Source organism: Phascolarctos cinereus, unplaced genomic scaffold (assembly GCF_003287225.1).
Source record: "Phascolarctos cinereus isolate Bilbo 61053 unplaced genomic scaffold, phaCin_HiC Scaffold_4;HRSCAF=312, whole genome shotgun sequence".
In the NCBI taxonomy this organism is placed as follows: domain Eukaryota; kingdom Metazoa; phylum Chordata; class Mammalia; order Diprotodontia; family Phascolarctidae; genus Phascolarctos; species Phascolarctos cinereus.
This window is the reverse complement of record NW_027555847.1, coordinates 338505546-338527163: the sequence shown is the minus strand read 5'-3', so window position 1 is coordinate 338527163 and position 21618 is coordinate 338505546. Positions and strand designations below refer to the sequence as shown.

The following is a 21618-nucleotide window of genomic DNA, read 5'->3' as shown; positions in this document are numbered from 1 at the left end:
TGTAAATAATATCATCTACCTCCCAGAGTTGTTGTGAGGGTAAAATGAGATAATATTTGTAAAGTGCTCTCTAAGCTCATTTATAAATATAGCACTATATAAATGCTATGATAATAATATAGAAATATAATCAATAAAATATGCATTATATAATTATTATAATAATAAAATGCTACATACTAATTAATATAATTTATTATTATTAATGCTACCCTTAAAATCCATCAAGTCCAATCCCCATAGCTAGCAGAGGAGGAAAATGAAGGAAAAAAAAGTCTAAGTGATTTGCCCAAGGTCAGCCAGTCAGTAGCATAACTACTCTGTCCCCTGACTCCTGGTAAAGGATTCTCTCTCTTCAGCCATACTGTGGGCTTACATGTGTGTTTTTCTTTTTACAGACAACTTTGTGCCATTCCGGTGTTATAACATCTCAGTATATCCAGTGGTGGGAGTTGATGTTGGCGTTCCCCATTCCATCCAGGCTTATTTCAAAGAAGGGAGTATGTATGAACAGTACAGCATCCCTGGCATTTGTAGGAGTCAAAGTGCATCCGAGGTCCCTTCAGTAAGGGGACTAGGAAGGCACCCTCCATAGCTCATTCACCACCTCTTTTGTTGCCTCGCCTTCCATACTATGAGCCTAGATTGAACGATCCATATCAGACAGAACAGTGTGTTCAGTCCTATGCTTTAGGATGGTTAATTTGGCCTCTGTGTGGAGGATGGGATGAGATGAGATAAGAGAGAAGTATGGGTATGGATTTTTGACAGGAGAGATTCTCTTGGAGGTAGAAGAAACAGAGAAGGCAAGGATCAGAGGTAAGAAAACATAGGGCATTGTGGTGCTGTGAATGGTTTAGTTTGGTTAAACACATTTGTGGAGGAGGAGTAGAAGATGAGACTGGAAAGGTTGTTTGGGGCCATATTATGGAGGGTCTTGAATATCAGATTGGGTTTGAATTTTAGTACATAAAGATGAGCCTTTGAAAATTTTTGAATAGGGGAGTGGCATGATTGGACCTATTTTTTAAAGTTAAATTTAAAAAAATTAGTTGTTTTGAAACCAGAGCATTATTATAGACAAAATTATACACATATCCACCCAAATATAACACTGATCTATATGAATTTAAGAACAATCTTTTTTTAATAGCTGTAGTTATACTAAAAAAGTCAACCTCCAAATGACATGGAATGAAAAGCTATCAAAATATAAAGACTCAGAAAGTAGAAATTAAAACTGCGTAGGCTCAAGAAGAACCTGTCATTCCCATCATCCCACCTGCTTCAGGGATTTCAGTGATCCTGCAAAAGATGAGCTTACATTCCCAAACTTTTATTTAATTACAAAAAGCACTCATTTTATCCATCTGCATAATTATCCACATATGACTATACATAAAATAATAATAAGCAGGATGATAACTTGTCTCTAGACCATTTCTATCTACACTCTATTGAACAGGATGAGAAGAATGAGATGATGATGATGATGTTGATAATTATTAAAGGCTGACATTAAGTACACTAGACTTATGGAATATAACCAATCTTGTTTTATCTCTGGATGGAGCCTATGAAATGACCAAGGTCCAAGAGTGGAACCCAAAGGCCTTCCATGGGTGACATCTATGTGAATTCAAATGATAATATGTCAACATAGAAGAATCACAAAATGGTCAAGCTTTGTGGGTCTGTTTATAGAAGCAGAAAATTGGGCAAGTTATTGATACTAGAAATTACCTAAAGATTATATTTTTATTAGAAGTCTAGACTTACTCTTCAGTGTTTTGTCTGTGTAAATCATGTGATAACAGGCTGAAGTATAGTATCATTCTTATTATCCTATCTCCTACTGATGTTGTCTCAAAGATGCTTTGAGTGAGCCTATATCCCAACATTCTTATTCAGTTTTTTTAAAACAAAGTAGTCATTGCATTGTTCTGCACACTAATCTGCTGAACATTAAGCCTAAAATAACAAGCATTCATATAGGGCCTACTGTGTGCCAGGCACTGTGCTAAGCACTTTACAAATATTTGATCATATTCATTTGATCTTCACAATAATCCTGGGAGGATAAGTGCTCTTATGCCCATTTTATAGATGAGGAAACAGAGGCAGACACAGGGTAAGTGACTTGCCTAGGGTCACACAGCTAGTAAGTATCTGAGGTTAGATTTGAACTCAGGTCTTCCTGACTACACACTCTATCCATTGTGCCACCTAACTGCCAAGACCATTTCTATCTGAACTATATCAACTATAAGATAAGAATAAAGATAATAATAATGATGGTGACAATCATCATTATTACTATAACAACAATAATGATAGAAATTGTGTAACATATCATTACAGGGTACTAAAAACAGCACTTTACGTACATCTAGAAAGATAGCCGGAATTCAAGTAGCCAGAATTATGTGCCATAAGCTCAATATTCTTCATAAATGAACCCAGGACAAATCCTTTTATTACAAACATGCCTCCTCCTTTTCAGTATCCTTGAGAGTTGAACAAATAAACTGTATTGGAATCAGAGTACTATGACACACTAACTGTAGCCTACAATTGCCTAGATATGACATTGACCCATAAGAACCTGAGAATGGCATTTTTAATAGCTATCAACATATTGAACGTTTATGTACTCCATACCATGAAAAGCAAAACGTTCTCAAAATACAGAGATCTAGCAGAAGAAATTAAAACCATGCGAGAATATGAAGAAGCTGATATAATCTTTGTCATCCTGTCCACTACGGGAATCATGCCAAAGTTGATTTTAGTGAGTCTACAGAAGATGATCTTGCATCCCAATACTTTCATTCAATTACCAGAAAAACAATTATTTTACTGACCTGTGCAAGTGTCTGCTGAACATTAAACAAAAAATGATGTCAGTTTGTCCCAAGACCGTTTCCATCTGAATTGTACCAAACCTTAAGATAAGAACAATGAAATGATAACAAGAACAATTACAAGAATTCATTATCAATTCATTCACCTTTGAAGGAGGTGCCCCAAAGCAATGGTGTCAAACTCAAATGGAAATGGGGCCACTAAACCATACATAAGGATTCCGGCTGGCCGCATATTGACTTAGAAAACTACACATTAACAGTTGCTATGTTCTATTGTGTTTTTATTTATTTTGTTCCATGTTTCTCAATGACATTTCAATCTAGTTCCAACAGTACTTGTTGCATGTTGCAGGCCTGTGGCCAATGTGTCGGATACTTTTTCCCCAAAGCACAATAACATTTCTGTTGCCTTTGTTGATACAAAGTCTCTGACTCAGTCCCACGTTCATGGCTTATTCATGTACTGCAAATACATAAAATAGAACCAACTGAATCAAGGATGCTCGGATATTTGATGGCCGCATGGAAAACTGTTCTCATAAGACATACCACCAAGAACAACTGATATGAAACATGGACTTTTCAAGGAAACAGTTTAAGTCCACTATGGCTCTGTCTAGCTGTACATCCATTATCATCTCCACTAAATAGAACTAAATAATAGCTTCCAGATTAAAGAATGAATCAAGCAAAAACACCTTCCTGATAATGAATGATATTAAGCTCATATAGCTCCACCAAAAACCACATTGAACGCCTTATACATCTTGTGGCATCTTTCTCCAATATTGCTGAAATGTCACTTGGGTTTAATAAATGTAAATTTATTTTTTATATATACCAAGGAAAAATAGAGACTGGAGGCTCTGCACTTCAAAAGGTTGTATTGAATAAATAGATGAAAGCAATCCTTCCAAATCCTTTGGTCTCCTCTACATAAAACACATTGAACGTGAAGGTACCAAGGAGAAAGGCATGACTAACTATGTTAAGGGACTTACTGGCATCTTGAAACCCAAGCTGGATGAGAAGGACATATTTAAAGCAATTAGCACCAACACAGAACCAGGCTTAATGTGTACTTATGGAACTGTCAAATAGACTAAAATAGATTAGGTAAGTATTACTAAAATAATCCATATAATTTTAACAAAAAACACAGGCCATCCTTCTAAGGCATCTATAGAAAAAATAACACTTCCTCAAGAAGATGGTTAGACACTCAGAGTGCATTAGAGATCTTTTCTCTTTGAACTTCATCAAAATGAGAAGAAATAGAGCAATAATAGTAATATTATTAATAGTAACAATAATACAAACTGTGTAATATACCACTACTAAAGGCCATAAAAGTTTTATTGTTGTTCAGTCATCTCTGACTCTTTCTGACCCCATATATAATTATTGGTTTGCTGTTTCTTTCCCCAGTTCATTTTACAGATGAGGAAACTGAGACCAACAAGGTTAAGTGACTTGCCCAGGGTCACATAGCTAGTAAGTGTCTGAGGCTGGATTTGAACTCAGGAAGATGAATCTTCCTGACTCCAGGCCCTGCACTCTGCACCACCTAGTTGCCCATAAAAGTTTAGCACTTAACAAATGCCTTAGAAAGACATGATCAAACACCAAAATTAAAGACCAAGATGTTATCAGGCCCAAACCTACAGAAATACTTTTGGAACAAACAGACATCACCTCCTTGCATAGGTAAAGGCTGGTAAGAATTGCACATGATTTGGTTTGTCAAACGTAACCAAATGAAACAGAATCTAAGATCGCAGAATGGAATCTCCATGGACAACATCTGCACAAACTCAGCCAGCAGAATATTGATGAAGAAACACCAGAAAAATGGATGAATCATGCTGATTTGTTGTAGAAACGAAGAGCTTTTCTTCGTAATTCAGGACCAGGTCATTGCCACCAGAATCTACAGAAAAAGTTTTCCATAAGGAGCACAACACTTACCCAATAGCTAGCAAGATGTGACCAAGTGGCTAGAATTATAGATCAGAAACTTACTATCTGTCATGGATTGCCAGATAAAAAAATCACCATACTGAACATATATACCTCAAAATATCCTTGAGAACTCAACTCTGGACAGTTTTCACAGACTCAGCTGTTGCCCACAATTGCCCAGGCATAATTTTGTTTTGTTCTTTGCTTTTTGGTGAGGTAATTGGGGTTAAGTGACTTGCTTAGGGTCACACAGTTAGTAGGTGTCAAATGTCTGAGTCCAGATTTGAACTCAGGTCCGCCTGACTCCAAGGCTGGAGCTCTATCCACTGCACCACCTAGGTGCCCCCTAGGCATAATTTTGATCCACAAAAACTTAACAATAATTTAAATAGATGTTGCCACACGACATACTCATAATCTCCAAGCTGCATGGAATAAGAAAAAACAATCTTTCAAAATATAGAGACCTAGCAGAGGCTAAGGGGGGATGAGTGATTGCCCCATGGTCACATAGCTAGACATGAACCTGAGTGCTGGAACCAAGACTTCCTGACTATGGCTCTGGCACTACAGTCATCCAGCTTTAATCCAATTTGAGCTGAGTGTTCATCAGAAGCTTTTCTTTTTCCTTGAGGGAGGGGGCAGCAAATGTGGTAGAAAGTCAGGTTGATGGTGAATGAGTACTCATTGTCTGTCTTCCTGTCTTTTTGAAAGTCCCATTAGAAGGTCCATTGGCTAAAGCTCAAAATATCAGTGCCCAGACAGCTACAATAAAGTGGGAAGAGATTCCCAAGATCCAGAGAAGGGGCTTCATCAGTAACTACACAGTGTTTTATGTATCTGACCATGGAAAAGAATTTGGTAAGTGTACATATGGCTCAACTGAAAAAAAAAATCTCTTTTTATTCCAACCAAGTAGTATGACTAAGTCAACAATGGTAGCCACATTCGTCTCTGTTCTTGGCAATGGGCTTTCTTACTAGAGGTCTGTTTCCTGGATAACATACAAACCTCCTCCTTTAGCTAATTCATTTCAATTTAGACTCAGTGAATATTGAATTATGTGCCCAGGGACTACAAAGGTGAAAACTGACACTGATCTTGCCCTCAAGGGGCTAGTATTAGAGTAGATAGGCGATGACATTTATGAGAGTAAGTAAAATCAGAGGTAGGATACAAGACTCCTAGGTGCCTTTGAAGAGAACTGAGAAGGAAGTATTTGTCTTTTGATGAACAGGATTAAAGCTGAATTGGGTGAGGGCAGTGGTCCTTGGGGCAGAATATTGATCATTTTCTCCTTACCTTTGTGTGTATAATGGGAAGAAGTATATAAAATTCAAAATCCTGAAAGAAGTTTTAAAACTTGACAACTAGTTGGGGTTTTGTTTTGGATTTGACCTGTGAATTCATTGGTATAGGATATCCCTGGTCAAGAAACTCCCTCTACCAATATAGATCAGAAACTGTTCTACAACTTCTGGTCTTAGGGAATTGTCCGGGTTCACAAAACCAGTCTGTATCAATCTGGACTTGAACCCAGGCCTTCCTGATGCTGAGGCCAGCCCTCTATTTATTACACCTCTCAACCTGTAAAAATAAATGTACAGAATTAAATTGCATGAACAAAACACAGTCATCTGAGATTTTAAAGTTTGACTTTTTCATCACCATCAGTGAGGGGATCTCCCCCGTTCCCCCAAGGGACCACTGGGTCCTCCATTCTAGACACCACACAGCAATTAACAAAGGGACTAAGATGATGTATTTTGACCTTCTTGGTTATCCAGCCCTTGCTGAAACCCTGATACGGCCGGTAACCCTGTGTTCTTAGTGAAGTTGGTTATATGAGGAAGGGGTGGTAGGAAGACACTTCCACCACTGTTTCCATAGCTCTGCTTCTAGGGAAGGGAATAGCATCTGGGTAATAGCATCTGGCCATATAGTAGTTGATAAATTTCCGTTCCCCAAAGCAGACTCCTCTACCCTTCTCATTCCTCCCTGATTCAGCTGACAGACACTTCCCTGAAGGCAGTGTGGTATAATGGAAAGAATGCTGGCTCTGGAGTCAAAAGATCTGGATTCCAATCCTGCCCTGCAATCCTGATGCTTAATGGCTGTGTGACCTTGGGGAAGTTATGTAGCCTCCCTGGGCCTCCATTTCTTCCTCTGCCAAATGTGGAGAGGGCACTAGATGACCTCAAAGATTCTCTCCCGCTTTAGATCAATGATCCTTTTGTTCTCTGCCCAACAAGGCATTGTCCTTAATAGATGGAAACAGAACAGATGTTGTTTGCCTAAACTTCTATTTCTCCCTCTATCTCTAATCCAGTTCCTGGGGGGTGGGTCTAGAGGGGAGAGCCCTGGTCTCAGGACAGTGATTGGACTGTAAGAGGCAGGAACAGCTCTGGGAATAGCTAGAACCTGCAGGTATACTTTTGAGCAAACTTGGGGTCTTCTTTGGCCAAGTACCTTCAAGTCACTTGTTTCATTTGGATACAAGTCTGGAATGTACTGGAATAGTCCAATGGAATACAAGCTTCTTGAAGGCAGGGACTTAAATTTTTGTCTTTGTATCACCGACACTTACTATCCTCAGGCTTATTCTGCCTTGTACAGAAGATATGCCTAATAAATAAAAGCTTTTTGAATGGAATAGAATTAAACAGTTCCCACACCAACTTGGTCTCATGAGGATTGATGAATGTTTCCCCCCTTTCCCCTTTCTTTTCCCTGCAGAACTGAGTTTGAAGCTGACTGAAGTGGTGGTAGTGGTGGTGGTGGGTTGGTTGGGGGAGGAATCGTTTGTCTTTGCTACCAAATCTTTCCCAGAATAGCAGAATCTCAGAGTGAGAAGCTGTCTAGCTCAGCCCAAACATCTCTGACAATTGGTCCTTTTTCTCCATTGAAATTTTCTCCAGTGAAAAGGAACCCAGTATCTCCTGAGGCAGCCCACTGTACTTTTGGACAGCTCTGATTATTAGAAATTTTTCCCTTTACCTCAAGCCTAAGTCTACAACTTCTATTGACCACTTGGCCCTCTGGACATAAGCAGAACAATAGCAATAATAATATAATAATAATAATAATAATAATAATAATAATAATATTATTATTATTATTATTATTTACATAGTGCTTACTATTTGCAAGGTATTGTGGTAAATGCTTTATGATTATTACCTCATTTGGTCCTTGTAACAACCCTGGGGAGTGGGTGCTATTATTTTCCCAATTTATATTATCCTCATTTACAGATGAGAAAACCGAGGTAGAGGTTAAGTGACTTACCTAGGGTCACACAGCTAGTAAGTATCTGAGACTAGGTTTGAACTGGGGTCTTCTAGACTCCAACCCACATTCTATTCACTGAGCCATCTATTTGTCTCCTTTTCTTTTCAAGAATTCTCTTTTCTTGTCTTCACTCTAGTCTCTCCCTACTCCAAAATCTCCAGAGCTGAGTTGGAAAACTGGGAAGTTGGGGCATACAGAAGTGGGATGAGGTGACCTGATTTAGAATCCAGAGTGTCCGTGCTCCTGGTTTAGTCACTAGAATGTTCAATTATCAAGATCCCTGGAAGAGTGTTGGATGGGACTTTAAATTACTTGGGTCTATCTTTTAAAAAATTCATCGTATCTTTTCTTACAGCTAGGACAGTCAATTCTAGTATCTTGCAATGTGAACTGCAGTTCCTGCAAAGCAACACTCAGTATACTGTCAAGGTCATGGCCAACACCTTGGCTGGAGGCAAGAATGGAACAAGTTTCAATTTCAAGACTTTATCGATTGGTGAGTAATTGTCAAAGGTAGTGCTTCTTGATGGTGACAGCATTTCTTCCCAACATTTGCTTAGCCTGGGATTTCTTTAAGTTTATCCTGTGATGATTACCTCTGAAAAAGGCAAGGAAAAAAAGAAAATAAAATGAAGGATAAGGTTTTTTTTTTAAATATGGAAAGAGCTGTAATGCATCCCATATGCTGATATTCCAGAATGGGATGCAGAAAAATGGCATGTAGCTATGGAACTGGAATATTTAGAATTGAGTTGGGAGTTAATAGCCATTCTGTTGTGTCCTGGGCTCAAAGGCTAGACTCTCTTTATGCCCGAAATCAGATTGAGCAAGAGTGGCCATTCTTTTTTTTTTTAATAATATTTTAAAATTTCTTTCTTTCTTTTTTTTTTTGGTGAGGCAATCAGGGTTAAATGACTTGCCCAAGGTCACACAACTAGTAAGTATCAAGAGTCTGAGATCGGATTTGAACTCAGGTCCTCCCGACTCCAAGGCCAGAGCTCTATTCACTGCACCACCTAGCTGCCCCAAGAGTGGCCATTCCTAACATCAATCTCAACAACAAACCTGAACTTCAAGATTATCACTGCGTCACAAACGTAGATTCTAACATCAGAAGAGATGAGGAACCCTTTGCTTGTCATAGAATCAAGAGCTGGAAAGGGCCTTAGAGATCATTTAGTCTGACTCTTTCACTTTATAAAGGAGATAACTGAAGCCTAGAAAAGGGAAAGTAATTTCCCTACAATTAGAGCTAGAAGTAATGGAGGCAGGCCTAAAATCCTGATCGCCTAACTTCAATCCATCATACCTGACATTATGCAACCTGAGTCACAGAGTGCAACCTAATTTAAGTTATGGTTGATTTTTTTTTTGAGAAAACCATATAAAATGGTCTATCAGTTCTACAAATAAGAATAGAGAATGTAAAACTCTATTCAATAAAAATAATAAATCATTCAGAACAAATAGACTTCATTTCCATCTTCTTGTTGATAACAAGGAGAAGAAAGGATAAAGGAGAGAGAGAGAGAGAGAGAGAACATCATTACTATGTTATTAAGATACAAAGTTCTAATTCATTTATTAACATTGGACCTTAAAAATGCAACTACTCAGATGAAAAGAAATGAGTAAATATTGCTGGACTTTATTATTTTAAAATGTTTTAAATTTCTGACCAAAGCTTGGAAATACTAAAACTCTCATTTTCTCATTTTCATTGAAGAAAAACTTTTTAGCCTTCTACTCTGTAATCAAGGAAGGTTGTGTCTATTTTTACTGGGGGAAAATGTTTCCTATTTGCATGGATCAACATGCCTTGTCTTGTGGCAGTTTAGGGAATTTCTGTATTGCTGCTTATGTCTGTTTTTAAAAAATTGTGATCCTAACACACATCACCATACATGATCATTTCCATAAACAAAGAATAAACAGAAAAAGAGAGCTGTATGTGAAAACGGAATTTCTATTATTTATTGCTGGCTTTTGAAAAAGAATGTAATACATTTCATATTGTCCTACTTGTCTGTTTGCTAAAGACTTTTACAGTTAGTTTGTATTTGTTCAACTATAGGCAAAAATGGAAATCCCTTTTTGGTGTTTGTATTGAGTGCCAGCGGAAATTAAACTAAAGAACAAATCCAGTCTAGGCTTAGATTTGACTAACTTAGCTAGACTTGGTTGACATTGGTACGTGTCATGAAAGATGGTTAACAAGTAACATATGTTAGTTTAACTAATGGACTACCCCCAATGGAGCAACCCTCCTGGGAAGACTGGCTTTACTAAAGAAGCAAGGAAACTCTTTTTATGGTTAAATATTGTTCTCCTTTTTTTATAGGTATAATTGAGATTGCGCTTTTAGCCTCTATCATTGGAGGTGGTCTTTTTTTCCTTGGTATCCTGGTAATGGTGTATAGGCTCACCAAACCCAAGTAAGTATTTATGTGTGTTTGGCAAATGGAGAAGAGGGAGTGGTATAAGGAAATTATTTGTCATCATTTTAATTAGGAAGTTTCGCCAGAAGCTTAACTAGACAAGAAGAAATTGGTTTAGCCACACCCTTTTTTTTGTGCTGTAATAATTTCTATTTTCTTTTCTTTTTTTTTTTTTACTATTTTGCTCTTGAAAATCACTAATAGACACGAATATTTCAGTTAATAAGCATTTACTTTCTCTCCTCACCTCCTTCCTCCATTAAAAAAAAGAACAAATATACAGAGCAAAACCAAAATTTTAAAGAAATATGCATAGTAAAACCAAACAAATTCCTCCATTGGCTATGTCCAAATATCAGTGTCTCAGTCTGCATTTTGAGTCCATCACCTCTCTGTCAGGAGGTGAGTAGCAAACTTCATCACTGAAAATTATTAAACTGGGTATACCCTCTGACTCAGAGACACCACTTTTAGGCCTATACCCCAAAGAAATCAAAGAAAGTGGGAAACGACTAATGGGTACAAAAATTTTTATAGCTTCTCTTTTTGTGGTGACAAAGAACTAGAAACTAAGGGGGTGCCCAAAGTGAAAATGGCTGAACAAATGATAGACTATTAATGTAATGGAACATGAATCTTTCCATATACAAAGAAGAACAGAAAGAAGGCTGTATGTGAAATGGCAAAATTTTATTATGTACAGCTTGTGGTCTTTTGTTTTTTGAGGTGTGTAACAAATTTGACATGTTAGTTTCAAAGCTGTCCTGTTGCCTAACACAGCCCTCTCTAAGAGCCAAGGAAGGCCTTGGTGGTCTACCCTCTGCAGTGCTGACCACTTGGAGTGATGCAGAAAAGGCTTTCAGAGATGCCCTTGGATCTCTAGAGATGAGTATTTCATAGTACCAAGGGACCACAGAAGCGTTGACCCACTTCCCTAAAGCACTAATCTAAATTAAAGTGGGGTACAGAAGCAAAAAAGGGTGGGATGTTTTCAAGGGCGAGGAAGAATACTGAGAAGTTCAGTTTGAGACTTGAAAAACTCATTTACTTGAAAGTATTCATAGATTATAGAGTTAATGTGTGACCCACATTAGATCGGGGGGTTATTTGCTTTGCCTTTCCTCAAGTTATATCACATACATCCCTGATGCTGCCGCTCGACCCTGATGCTGGCCAGCTCAGAGGGCCCAGTTCTGTTCTGCTGGATCCATGTGGTAACTAACCCAGAACAACAAATGATGGCATACTAATGAATGAGAATTCCCCAGTCGTTAGTTATCATAGGCATCCTGCCTGCTTTGGTTGAGTGGCTTACGTAAATTTGAATAAACTTGGACAAGTTTCTAATTTCTCCATTTCTCATGTTTTCTTATCTCCAGTGGGGAGAGTGAATCAGATAATGTCATATCTATGGACCCCATCTGTCAAGATTTGCGGTTAGAGCAAGAATTTGCTAGGGAAACTAGATGCAGTTGGTTAAAAATAACATTGGTCATCATCTTAAACCACACAAATTCTTAATGGATTAATAATATAAATGTTTAAAAAAGCACACGGTGAAAGAGAAAGAAGATAGTAAAATCTCTTGCGTGATTGTGGAGAGGGGAAAATGTTTAACCAGTTATGACTTAGAGGAAATTATTAAGGACAAAATAAATGATTTTGATTATATAACTTTTTAAAAAACCTGTGAAGAAAAAAACAATGCATCCAGAATAAGAAGAAAAAATACAGATTGGGTAAGAATATCTTTGCCTTAAATATTTCTGGTAAAAATCTGATATCTATAATTTAATGAATTGAAATGCATTTATAGGAAGCTCTGCCCAGTGATAACTGGTCAAAGAAACAGGCAGTTTTTTTTTTTTTTGGCTAGGCAATGGGGTTAAGTGACTTGCCCAGGGTCACACAGCTAGTAAGTGTTATGTGTCTGAGGCCACATTTGAACTCAGGTCCTCCTGAATCCAGGGCTGGTGCTCTATCCACTGCGCCACCTAGCTACCCCCAAGAAACAGGCAGCTTTTACAAGAAGAAATTATCAACAATTACTCTAAAAAGTGTTCAAATTCTCTAATTATCAGATAAATGAAAATTAAAGCAACTCTGTGGTGCTACCTTATAGCCATCACATTGGCAAACACAGAGAAGGATGATCAAATCCACGCTGATATAGTTGTGGGAAAACTGGCATACTAATATCCTGTGGAACTATGAGCTGATTGAATTGTTTAGGGAAAGCAATATGGGATTATACAATAAGAAAAACAAAAATGTTTATACTTTTTGATCCAGATCTCAAAACAAGACTTATACCCTAAACTTGGCATGGTCAGGGGGAAAAATACAAAACCTCACCCACTTTTCTTTCCTAATGGCAGATTGAAGCGACTAGTTTGTCCAGAAATCCCCAATCCTGCAAAGAGCAATGTGGTCCTGTGGCGTGGTGACAATTTCAAAGTAAGAGGTCATATGTTTCTTTCTAAAATCACTCCAGCAGTCTGGGTTTCAGGGAAGGAGAGGCTGAGCAGAGACAGTGAGCTGTGATTTGAGCAGGGTTTATATGATGAGGATCAAAGTGGGAACATCCTTGTGAGAGGTCAGCTAGATCACCTTTTCAGATACCTCCAGCCTCAAAGTTTAGAAGGAAGAAAGGGATAACATTTACTGAGCCATATGGTATGTCTGAGCATAAACTTGGTGCTTTGAGGAATGTGATAAAATTAAAGACACAGTTTTGTCCTTACGGTCCTGATTTCTAGTTAATGAAAGAGAGAATGGAATAGGAAATAAGTATGAGAACCTAGTGGGAGCAGTTTGTAATTGAGGGTGATTTAATTGAGAGCAAACCCAGTTTATAAATACTGAGTAAATACACAGAGTTCACAGGGAGGACCCTGGGGGATGAAGCATACAAGTGGTACCACAGATTGACTCCAAACCATGCCATAACAAGGATAGGTTGGAGAAACTTAGAGAGTATTGATAGCTGAGAGATGGCATGGATACAGCCTAGTGCCATGCAAGGGGAAACTGGGTTTCTAATTCAAGGGTCTGAGCTCATAATGTAGTTTCGTAACCTACTACCTGTGTGAACCAAAGACGGTCACTTTTCTCTTCTGGTCTTTAATTTTCACATCTATAAAATCATAGGATCAGATTAGATAATCTCTAAATTCCCTTTCAGTTCAAAGTTACATTAGCCTCTGATGTATTTAAAAAGACGTTATGTGAAAGAAGGATCAGAGGCCGGATAACCACTTGTCAGGGAGTATTTTCCCAGGATTTCTGTTCAGGTGAAGGTTGAACAAGATGACTCCAGATTCCCCTCTAGCTCTGAGAATCTATGATTGTGGGGCTCTGATTTGGCCCATGTGACACCAGAAGGCAGAATTAGGACCTTTGGGTTGAAATTATGGAGAGGCATACAGATCTCAAAATAGCAAAGAAACTCCTAATAACCAGAGTTGCCCAACAAAGGCGTGGGCTTCCTTGGGGATTCGTGGCTAGCCTGTTTCTGGGGTTTATTTCTTCTCAAAGGAGTAAAAGTTGAGGGAAAAACCCCAAACCTTAAAAGAGCATCTGGTCTACCTCCCTTATTTTGCAGATGAGGCAGCTAAGGCTCAGAGAGTTACTTGCCCAAGATTGCTTAGTAAGCAGAAATAGGATTTGAGCGTGAGTTCCCTGATATTTCCATTTGATCACACAATTGTTCAAGGTAGAGACTAAATGACCTCTGGGTGAGGGATATTATAAATGGAGTTTCCTGTGCCAGGAGAAAAGACTGAACTAGATGACCCAGTCTTGAAATTCTAATCTAGACCAACCATAGCTAGCATTTGCACATTGCTTTAAGGCTTGCTGGGGCAGCTAGGTGGCGCCACAGTGCATAGAGTGCCGGGGCTGGAATTAGAAAGACTCATCTTCCTGAATTCAAATCTGGCCTCAAACCTTTACTAGATGTGTGACCCATGGTAAGTCACTTAACCCTGTTTGCCTCAGTTTCCTCATCTGTAAAATGAGCTGGAGAAGGAAATGGCAAACCACTCAGTTTCTTTGGACCTCAGTTCCTCATCTGTAAAATGAGAGTTAGATGGGATGGTTTCCAAGGGCCCCTCCTAGTTAAATCTATGATCCTATGATCCATAAGTAACTTTGGTGCTCTGTGTCTCCATTTTCTATGTAAGACAGGGCTTAAGGAATTTTGTGAAGATAAGATAATTCCCAGAATCTTTTTGAGCTTTCTAGAAGAAAAGACCTATAGATGTACAAGGCAAACTTAGTGGAATAATATGTACCACATGACACCTACTTGTTTGCTACAGTAGAAGCATTTAGAATGGACCAAGAGTAGTTGGGGGGAAGGTGGGAAAGGAGAAAGGAGACTGGGTCTTTTTATGTAAGAGTATTTTAGAGCATACCATTACCAAGCTCTTTGTCTCACATGGCATCCAAGTGACATTTGGTGATGATGGTGGTGGGTGTTTCTCTTTCTTTTGACAGTCCAAGCTGCATCTTGGAGAGGTCCAGTTACATGGCAAGATGAAGGCAGTTGATGAAAGGATTCTAAAACCATACTTGTCTTCCTCTGGTGACTTGATTGACAAATTAGTGGTGGACTTTGAGAATTTCCTGGACAAAGCTGAGGTTCACAGAGTAGAAATGATGAAGATGCAGGAAAACATTTTGAGTGGGGAAAAGAAGTACGTGAATTCTCCATATAATTTTTACAGTCCCTCAGGAAAGGTTTTCCAAGGACTTCCATCTTCAGCCTTGATTCCATTGGAAGAGACACAAGAGCAGTGTTCAGAAAGGCCAGATGAAGAAACCAAAGATAGCTTTTTCCTGCCGCCAAATGCTAGTGGGATTTTGGAGCCGGAGCTGCAACCCTGGGAAGAAGCTGGACTGAATCCATATTTGAAAAATTCAGTGACAACAAGGGAATTCCTCAACTCTGAGAAATTTTCTGATCCAATTAAGAAGACTGAAATGCAACCATAGTCTGGGTTTGTTTTCATTTTTGTTTTTGTGGGGAGTAACAGGGTAGAATGACCCCTACTTAGAAGGATTGTGTTTGAATGGGCAGCTAGGTGTCGCAGTGGATTGAGAGCCAAGCCTAGAGTCAGGAAGACTCATCTTCCTGAGTTCAAATCTGGCTTCAGACACTTGCTAGCAGTGTGATTCTGTAACCCTGTCTGCCTCAGTTTCCTCATCTGTAAAATAAGCTGGAGAGGGAAATGGCAGACCACTCTGGTTTCTTTGCCAAGAAAAGAAAACCCCAAATGGAGTCACAAAGAGTCAACACAACTGAACAACAACAAAGTTAGAATTTGTCCACGGTTAATAAGTGTATAATAAAAATAACTTCTCTTGAGTAGAGAAGTATTTGTTTATTTCTTTCCCAGTTCAGCTTGTTTGTGGGTTCTAGGACTAATTGCCTTTCAATACATCTGTACACATAGTTGTTCACTCAGTTGGCACTCACATATATAGTATAGTTTGTTTGGAAAGGTAGAAGTATCAGGAAACTTAGATTTTTCTCTTTCCTCTGTAGTGGAACACTTCATTCCTTTGGTTTCCAGGCACTAGGCTCCTGCTTTCTCTTTAGCTAAAATCCACTAGGAATATTAATTTGCCTTTTGCATCTATTGTCATCATGAACTGGATACCAGACCCTGCTAATTTCCCATCAGGACCAGTGATGATGATAATAAATAACCCACATTTATATAGTGCTTTGAGATTTACAGAACACATTAAAATATTATTTTACTTGATCTTCACAACTTCACTGGGAGACAAGTGATCTTTTTCTCCCCATTTTATAGATGAGGAAAGTGAGGAAGATAGCGTTCAGTGACTTGTCCAAAATCACACAGTTACCGAGTGTCTGATCCTCTTTTTCCAATTTATACCTTCCCGATTCCAGGTCCAATGCTCTATCCACTGTGCCATCTTGATGCCTTTGTGGTGATTTGGAAGTACAGGGTCTGGCAAGCGTCAGCTCTCACGGGGTTTCCTAGGATGCCTTTTGTTCCTCTGGCCTTCCTTATCACTAGTCTTCCCTTAGAATATCATCTGTCTTTCCTCATCATTGGAGTGCCTATCTGCTATAGTACCTGGATACCAGTCATTCTCTGGGAGTTGTTTTTTTTTTTTTTATCAGATGGAAACTGTAATTTCATTGGTGTAGGGAATTCCTGGTGCTGAAATGCTCTTTGCCTAAGACTTCTGCAGTTCAAATGACTTGCTCAGACTCACCCAGCAAGAGTCCTGGTTTTCTTGACTCTTAAGGCCAGTGATCTGTCCATTTTTTTTTCCTGTGGCAGCAGGACCAATGCAGAGAGCAGTCGATATTCTTCTCCAGCAGGGCAGGGAATACATGGCACTGGAAGGAGGCTGGACCTCGCTAACTGTTTTTCTTAGGTCCCATTGTTGTTAGTTTTGCTGTTGCTGAGTTGTTTCAGTCCTGTCCGGCTCTTCGTGACCCCATTTGGGGTTTTCTTGGCAGAGATACTGGAGTGGTTCCAGCTCATTTTACAGATAAGGAAACTGAGGCAAACAGGGTTAAGTGATTTCCCCAGGGTCATATCGCTAGTAAGCATCTTAGGTTAGATTTGAACTCAGGTCTTCCTGACTTCATGCTGAGAACTGCATCTACTGTCCCACCTAGCTGCCCCCCCTCCTTAACAGAAAAGTGCAAGACAGTTCAGGGACTTTCCTTTCAGGCAATGTGGTCCCTCATCCTGATTCAGAGCCTGGGATACGTGGTTGGAAGGCATCTTTAGACTGCCTGCTTCCCAGAAACAGCCTAGTCCTTTGGAACATGCAGAGAAAGAGATGCATTTATTTAGCACTGCTGGGTAACATTATCTTCCGTGCCCCAGCTGAAGAGGGAGATGAGTCGGCCTGGCTCTAAATTTGTGAAAAAACCCCAAAATAGCCTATTCAGAATTCCACTGTGGGGATTGGGAACCTGCTTGGTCTGGCCATAACCCTGTCCAATGTTGAGCTTGCTCGTGGGCTTGGATAGAAACTTTGGGCGGGGTGGCATAAGGTCTTGATTCAATTTGGCTCTTGGCTGACCCAGGAGAGGCTCAGAAGTAAGGGAGGGGAGTAACAGCGAAGTTGCTTCTTGGAAGCTTTCTGTTCTATATCAGAGAGTGAGGAGTCAGAAAGGCAGATGGTTTCTTTTCTAGGAAATATTTGCAAACTCAATCCTGATGTCAAATATGGATAGAGAATATGGGAAAGTTCTCTGGATTACAGATCTGGTGCTTTTTAACTTGAGACAGAAAGGAATGGGGTGATGGTCAGGAAACTCCCTTCCATGGCCTGGGGGGTGGGGAAGTGATTCTAACAGCGCCCATTTTTTAACCCTTAAGGATTCAATTCATTTTAGTTAGAAGTATACTAACACCTTAAATACGAGCAGCTAGGTGACCAGAGGGTAGAGTGAGGGGTCTGGAATCAGGAAGACCTCAGTTTGAATTCAGTCTCTTAGTAGCTGTGTGAGTCTGGGTAAGTTGCATAACTTCTGTTTGTCTCAGTTTCCTCACCTCTTGAAAGCTGATTGTTAAAATTTGAGTGTTTACACTTTGGAGATTGGTAAATGCTACAAACCAGGGTTTGATTTATTGGGTTTTTTTAATTGTCTAGGCTTAAGAAAGTGATGGAGAAAATATTAATAATGCAGATTAAACTTAAAAGTGTGTTGTTAAACATTTACCAGCACTTTGGTGGATCTTCGGCAGGTCACTTCACTATTCTCTGCCTCAGATTCTTCATCTGTAAAGTAGGGGTGATCCCTACTCACAAGAAGCTTACATTTCTAAGTTCCTTTCCCCAACAGCTGTTGATTCCAAGTTAAGTTTATTTTTTAGTTCCTAGGAGTTCAAAGACAAAGTGTTATAAAAGGGAATCAACCAACCAGAGTCACTATTTTATGTTTATTAGAATTTTACTAAGGTCTCTGATTTGCATTGGGAATTATAGGAACACTCCCCATAATTGAAGTTTTAAGTCTGGGCTTAGGACCGAGTACAGAATGAATGAAACTCCTGCTCTCCACATCATAAATTCCTCGTTCCAGTAGTCCAGGTCATATAAAGGGAAGCAGGGAAGGAGAGGACTGCCAGTGAGTAGAACAAAAATGAACCCTAGGTAGAATTCAACAAAGGAAGGTTGTCATTCAAGGAGATCAAATTAGTATTTTCAAGCATTTCGGGCCATTGCTTGTTGCAAATTCATTATTAATCATGGAGCCATTGTCACCGTTGTCCAGGCTTCCCCCTGAATGTTGTGGGATGGAGCCTTACTGGAACCACAGTTAGGATGCATTAACTGCAACGAATTTGGACAGGATCACTGACTTCATTAGGAAACTAGAAGACTGAACTTTCTACTAAGAGTACTCTTCTCTTTGTAAGCCTAATGCTCATGCAAATACATACACACAGTATATCAAGCATGCTGCTCAATATTATTGTAATGGATGTATTCATGAAGGCATTTATTTAGCCTTTGAGTTATGCCTTCTTTAATACAATAAAGTTATTATAGATTTTAATATGACTGTTTTCTTTTTTATTATTTCCAACACCTGGATGGGATAGCCAGATGGCACAGTGGATAGAGTGCTGGGTCTGGAGTCAGGAAGACTCATCTTCATGAGTTCAAATCTGGCCTCTAACACTTACTAGCCATGTGACCCTGGGCAAGTCATTCAACTCTGTTTGCCTCAAATGAACTGAAGAAAGAAATAGCAAACCAGTCTAGTATCTCTGGTAAGAAAATCCCAAGTGGGGTCATGGAGAGTCAGACATGACTGAAAAGTGATTTGACAACAGCAACATTTGGCTGTTCAAAGTGATGTTAAATAAACTGAGTATCTGAGTCCTTCAATGAGTAGTGGGCAATCCTAGGATCCCAGAATTTTAAAGTTGGAAGGGACCTCAGTAGCCATCCCCTCTACAAAATCAATCAAAAAGCACTGATGATGTGTCAGGAACCGTGCTAGGCTCTTGGGATACAAATACCAAGAATGAAGCAATGCCTACTCACAACAAGCTTACATTCTAATGGGAGAAACACTGAATACAGACCATACAGATGATCATCCAGTTTTTGTTTGAATGTTTCCAGTGAGAGGGAACCCTGTATTTCCACAGCATCCTATGACTTAGTAACTCTAAATGGTAGGAAGGTTTGCCATACATCAAGCCTAAATTGTAACTCTGTTCACTTCCAACTACTGCACCTAGTTCTGTCCTTTGTAGCCAACCGGAAGAACTCAAATCCCTCTATCTAGACCACTATCATGTTCTTCTCCAAGTCTTTTCTTCTGTAACCATTCTTAGATCCTTCAACCAGTTTTTACAAGGTATGATTTCAGAGTATCTGCTGGATTCTCTCTAGCTTATCAATGTCCTTCCTAAAATATGGCACGAAGAACTCAACACAAGACTGCAGATGGATCTGACCATGGTATGGTAAAGTGCCTAGATTCTTGGCCTCTCAGTATAATCTGTTCTCATATTGGCATCTTGGCTATCATATTATACACAGAACAGAATTACTCCCAGACTAGATGACAATGGATTGTTTGTATAAAAATAATAATCATAATAGGGGGAAAAAACAAGTGTCTTCTTAGAACCCTGTTGTTTTCAAGGGTTATAGAAAGAGTTAAACAAGGCAGGCACAGGACCTAGAGGTGGATCTATTCTGTTTTTATGGTATTAAGAGAAGAAGAAAATTGGAGAAAAGGGGAATATAGTGGGGAAGGAAAGAAAAAGAAGGGGAGGTAACATATCATGTACTAGGGATATATGAGATTAAGACTATGTGAACATGGAGGAAAGGATAGGGGAAATGGACATCCCAAGAACCTGACCTTCACCTGAACCAGAGAGAGGAAGGTTGAACACACTCACACAAATATACATACACATATATTCAAAGAGAATGTTCTAGAAATACATTAATCTCATAGGGAAATAAGAGGGCACATTGAAAGGGGAGGAAGTTTAGGAGGAAGGGCAGGATAGGTTAGCCAGTAGTCATAAGCAAAAGAAACTCCAACATTGAAGGGTAGAATGTGAAAGAGGAGGAATTGAAATGAAAGAAATACAGAGTAAAAATCTGTGATGGGGGCAGGGCAAGGGGAAGAGAAAAGAAAAGAATAAAAACAGATAGCTTCAATTATAGATCACTAGTCCACCTCACACCTATCAGATTGGCTAATATGACAGAAAAGGAAAAAGATAAATGTTGGAGATGTGGGAAAATTGGAACACTAATTGCATTTGTAATCAGTTGTAAACTGATCCAACCATTCTGGAGAGCAATTTGGAACTATGCTCCAAGGGCTATAAAGCTGTGCATACCCTTTGGTCCAACAATGCCACTATTTGGTCTGTATCCCAAAGAGATTATAAAAAAGGACCGACATGTACAAAAATATTTATAGCAGCTTTTTTTTTTTGTGCTGGCAAAGAATTGGAAACTGAGGGGATGCCCATCAATTGGGGAATAGCTGAACAAGTTGTGGTATATGAATATAATGGGATACTAGTGTGCTATAAGAAATGATGAGCAGACAGATTTCAGAAAAACCTGGAAATACTTACATGAATTGATGCTGAGTGAAGTAAGCAGAATCAGGAGAGCATTCTACATAGTAAAGCAACACTGTACGATGATCAGCTATGATGGACTTAGCTCTTCTCAGCAATGCATTGATCCAAGACAATTCCAAAAGACTCATGATGGAAAGTACTATCCACATCCAGAGAAAGAACTATGGAGTCTGAATTCAGATCAAAGTATACAATTTTCATTTTTTTGTTTTTTTGTTTTTTCTTTCTTATGGTTTCCCCTTTTGTTCTGATTCTTCTTTCACAACATGACTAATGTAGAAATATATTTGATATAATTGTACATGTATAAGCTATATCAGATAGTTTGCTGTCTGGGGGAGGAGGGTGAGGAAGGAGGGAGAAAAATTTTGAACTTAAAATCTTATAAAAGTGAATGTTGAAAATTATCTTTACATGTAATTG

At 39.0% G+C, this 21618-nt stretch overlaps 1 protein-coding gene across 4 annotated transcripts in view; it reads left to right on the top strand.

Annotated features, from left to right (window-relative positions):
- The window catches only part of IL31RA (interleukin 31 receptor A), a 90269-nt gene extending 71145 nt beyond the window's left edge, over nt 1–19124 (top strand). For all 4 annotated transcript variants that reach the window (XM_020997293.2, XM_020997276.2, XM_020997285.2 and 1 more), the window contains 6 exons: nt 399–500; nt 5544–5690; nt 8476–8616; nt 10462–10555; nt 12937–13015; nt 15059–19124. In XM_020997293.2, coding sequence (XP_020852952.1) covers nt 399–500; nt 5544–5690; nt 8476–8616; nt 10462–10555; nt 12937–13015; nt 15059–15556 — 1061 coding nt within the window. In that variant the 3' untranslated portion in view covers nt 15557–19124. The remainder of the gene's footprint in view (nt 1–398; nt 501–5543; nt 5691–8475; nt 8617–10461; nt 10556–12936; nt 13016–15058) is intronic.
- Nucleotides 19125–21618: the final 2494 nt, after the last annotated feature.